Source organism: Lathyrus oleraceus, chromosome 4 (assembly GCF_024323335.1).
Source record: "Lathyrus oleraceus cultivar Zhongwan6 chromosome 4, CAAS_Psat_ZW6_1.0, whole genome shotgun sequence".
Lineage (NCBI taxonomy): Eukaryota > Viridiplantae > Streptophyta > Magnoliopsida > Fabales > Fabaceae > Lathyrus > Lathyrus oleraceus.
Genome location: NC_066582.1, coordinates 346,488,726 through 346,493,349, shown reverse-complemented (window position 1 = coordinate 346,493,349; position 4,624 = coordinate 346,488,726). Strand labels below are relative to the sequence as shown.

General features: G+C 34.5%; 1 protein-coding gene across 1 annotated transcript; it reads left to right on the top strand.

Annotated features, from left to right (window-relative positions):
- The first annotated feature begins 454 nt into the window (after positions 1-454).
- Positions 455-2,180, top strand: LOC127075408 (protein SAWADEE HOMEODOMAIN HOMOLOG 2). The gene is made up of 3 exons (XM_051016878.1): positions 455-890; positions 1,009-1,128; positions 1,603-2,180. Exons 1-3 carry the CDS (start codon positions 738-740, stop codon positions 1,780-1,782), a joined length of 453 nt encoding a protein of 150 aa, XP_050872835.1. The 5' UTR covers positions 455-737; the 3' UTR covers positions 1,783-2,180.
- Positions 2,181-4,624: the final 2,444 nt, after the last annotated feature.

The following is a 4,624-nucleotide window of genomic DNA, read 5'->3' as shown; positions in this document are numbered from 1 at the left end:
CTTCAAATTGAAGAAATAAGACCAATGACACTTATTTGTGATAATCAAGCCGCATTGCACATTGCTTCAAATCCAGTGTTCCATGAGAGGACCAAACATATTGAGATTGACTGTCACTTTGTCAGAGAGAAAATCGAATCAGGTGACATCGTCACGAACTTTATCAACTCTAATGATCAATTGACAGACGTGTTTACAAAATCTCTGCGAAGCCCCAAAACTAATTATATATGTAACAAGTTTGGTGCATTTGACTTATATGCTCAAGCTTGAGGGGGAGTGTTGATATTTGTAAATATAATATTAAGAATATTTGTATATCGAATAGTCCCACATCGACTATATCATGTAATTAGTTATAATCTCTCTATATATAATAAAGTCTCCGTAGTGCTTTTCAAAACACACGGTTTAACCTAAATGTCTCTTAGTCTATCCTAATTCAACCGTGACCATCAAATGAATGTACTGTTAGTGTTGATGTTTTGCTTCCTTATTTGTTTAAAAGAGTTATTATGGAATGGTCATGGACAAATGTACTTGTAAATAAATTAAATAGACCTGGTTCTCACTTATCAGTTTCTGATCATTCATTCACGGTGTTGTAGTTGTCTTGAGTTTCTCCTTCAACTCTCTTATGGGAAGCCTAAACAGTTTGTTGACTGTTGTGGAGTGCACCCAATCTTATTTTATCCAGGCTTATGGATTTGTTGACCATGTAATGGCAATATCTCTCCATGTTTCAGGAAGTGCTAGTGCGTTTTTCCGGTTTTGGAAAGGAGGAAGATGAGTGGATTAATGTGCGAAAGCATGTTAGGCCGCGCTCTCTGCCATGTGAATCATCAGAATGTGTTGCAGTGCTCGCTGGAGATCTCATACTTTGTTTTCAGGTTGGGATGTGTCATAATAAGTTAATTTGATCATGAAAATTTTCATCTTACAAATTTTGTTTTTAGCAAAAATTATTGTTTCTTACCATTTATTGAATTTTGAATTTTGACACTAAAGGAAGGTAAAGAGCAAGCCCTTTACTTTGATGCCCATGTCCTTGATGCTCAAAGGCGGAGGCACGACGTAAGAGGCTGTCGTTGTAGATTTTTGGTTCGCTATGATCATGATCAGTCTGAGGTATTAATTTCAATAAGATTGTCCTCTGAGATTTATATCTTTTATGTTTGATTATAAGATTTATATCAGTCCCTATATTTTTTCATTCATATGGATTTTCTTCACTAGTTTTAGGGTTCAGTCCTTATATTTTTAATTCATTTGAATTTTGGCCTCTAGTTTCTTATCAGTATTATGAACGTGATCCCTACTTTTCATAAAGGATTTCCTATTCAGCTATAATGTAACCTTGGATTCTCTCTCGGAAATTATGATTCCATACTAGATTTCAAATCTCCATTGAATTTTTCAATCAAATCATCATCATCCCTTATGCAGGAAATGCAGAATGATGACTGCAAAACAGTAACCCAAATGATTCATGACCGGGCTTGTTTAGTCTATTTCTTCGTAATGATGCCATTGAGTAATAATGATTTTAAAGGGCACTTCTTCGATTGTTTTATTAATTCACATATAATGTGATTTTGCCAGGAAATCATGACGCTTAGGAAGGTTTGTCGGAGGCCTGAAACTGATTACAGATTACATCAACTTCATGCCGTGAATGATGCAGCCCCTGCGGATCATCAGAAGATTAGCTTGGATCATCCAGCAATTGTTCATGGCACGAGGGTTACTAATTCTTCTGAAATGGTACAAAAGCAACAATAGATTGCAAATATTCATATGGTAACACCAGTTTTGCAAACAAACGATTCCATTCCACCACAAAGCATGAATGTGGATCCAGTGAAAATTGAAACAAAACCTGATATTCAAGCTGGAAATCATGTCACTCTAGGCACTGCCACATTCACCTCCGGCGTCATTACTACCGGCAGTATTACTACTAGCAGTGTTCCTGAAGTTTCCACTCAGAACCTCGCCGAAGAGAAGTAACTTGAATATGTTTCTGTAAAGCCTAACTAGTCGGATGGTAATCTTCTGCACAAAATGCTTGTACATGAGTTTTTACGCATGTTTTATTCGAATTATGGGAAATGAAAAGGGTAAGGTGCTATAATTGCACTTTCATCTTTTATGTTAAAACTTACACTAATATATGTTAATAGAAACGCATGGAAAACAATTTTGAACATCATTTTCAGAATTTTCTTTTTTAAAAGAATCTTCTAACGTCCATGACAATTAATTTTGAATATTTTATTATAATTTTCTGTGAAAATGTAATTCAGCTCTAGATGACCTTTTTTTATTTTCTTGACCAGTTTACCAAAATGATTATTTCAATCTTTAAAGTGCGCTACTTTTTTAAGGAGGATAAACATAGGTTTTAATATAAGAAAAGAGAGGAGCATAACTTAAATGTCTTAACGATATCTTTGGATGTCCTCAAATGAACGGAACGGGATGAAATAGAGTGGAACGAAGATTCCTTTCTATTGTTTGAGTATTTTAAAACTGAGCAAGATATATTATTCATTGACCCAAATTGAAGGGGAAGAAATTTGATAATAAATGATGGAATGAAATGGAACCCTTACTACTCTATTTTGTCATGATCCATCCAATTTTAAGTCATTTAAACAATAAAATCTCATTTCATTCCTCTATATTCTGGAACATTCCATCAATCCAATCAATCCAAACATACTCTTGTGAAAGAAAGTTGTACTCCATCAGTATCATAATAGTCGATCGTACTCCATCAAAATCATAATAATCAATTTGTGTGAATATTTTATACGAATTAAAAGTATATATAAATGAAAGAGAAATAAGAATACTTTTACTAAATTATATTATAGAGCAATAAAACATGTGAATTAGTTTATCCACCTCATGGGATGACGGTGAATATATTGAAAATTCAGATTTGTCATTCCATATTTTGGAGATACATCTTCGAACACACTTATTGTTAGTGTAAGTCCTAGAGGCCAATACTTTTGATACTTGTATCGAATTATTTATTAATAATAAAAGGTTTTTTCTTTATTATGTTTGTTTAATAAAGTCCCTAGAATAGATAGTCCATTTAGTGTATCAAGTGTGACTTAATCATGAGATCACATTAAACATAAGGACATTATTCTTAAAGTATCCGTAGTCGAGCTTTATTGTGAAGTGTGATAACATTAAAGCATTAAGACTATTATGTATATAGACTAATGATCACATCTCATGGGTCATGGATAAGGAGTTATCAAGTCTTAAACATAGGTATGAATATTAAGAATAATATTTATACTGGGTTTATCCGCTATGAGAATACTATATAGAATGTTATGCAAAGTGTCATAAGTTATTGTCATGGTGATAATGGTGTATACCACCCTTCGACCTGAAACCACTATGGACCCTAGATGTAGAGTCGAGTGCCTTATTGCTGATCAAACATTGTCCATAACTGGATGACCATAAAGACAGTTGATGGGTACTCCACGAAATATGCTAAGGGACATGAGTGACCTAGATAAAATTTGCCCATCTTGCGTAACAAGATAAATGTCTATGGGCCCAATATTGAACTAGACAAGGATGACACAGTCTATGCCTCGTGTTCAATATAAACATAAGGACAAAAGGGTAATTGTACACATAAGTATTATCACAAACGGATTTGTCAAATCACATGACATTTTCGTGTCTTGGGTAGTAGTGCTGTGTTGCTAGATACCACTCACCGTTTATTATGTTAAATACGTGATTGAATGTAATTTCCAATGCCGCGAAAACCTACAGGGTCACACACAAAAGGACAGATTGACGAGATATAAAGTAACTAAGGAATACCGTAATGTACGATGCACTTAAGTGAATTGTAGAACATCGTAAGGTACGGTGTACTTAAGTAGAATACGAAATATGGTAAGGTACCACACGCTTAAGTGATTTTGGCATATTATAAGATATGGACCACATACACTTGAGTGAGCTTTTTAGCTTACAACCTACACAAGTGATTCTATAAATAGAACCCTTGCGTAGAAGTATTTGTGCAATTGCAATTTTGTTTCTCTCTCTCACTCAAAGCCTTCATTCGTAGCAACTCGCACTGAGATTGAAGGAATTCGTTTGTGTGGACTGAGTAGAGGCGTTGTCATCGTTCAACGTTCGTGATTGCTCCGTAGATTTGCATCAAAGGTTACAATCGCCACAAGAGGTAACGATTCTATCACTGATCATGCCCATTCGTAAGGATCAGTAAAGGAGAAATTTTTAAATTCCGCTGCATTTTGGATCGCTCTTCTCCTTCAGTGGTATTAAAGCCACTTACGAAACCATGCATCTGATAGTTGTTTATTTTCTGTATTTTATGTATTAATATGATTAAAAGATAGAATGGATCAAAGAATAAACGAGTAATTAAATTTGGCATCATGTTTTACGGTTTGGATGATTGATGTTGACTATGCTTCGGAATCCGACATTAGTATGGTGAAGCAACGATACATCGATCGTCCATAGGTTATGCAATTGAGATCGATCAAGTTATATATATGATATAAGTAATCCTGATGCGAAATACGGTATATATGATATACTGTTT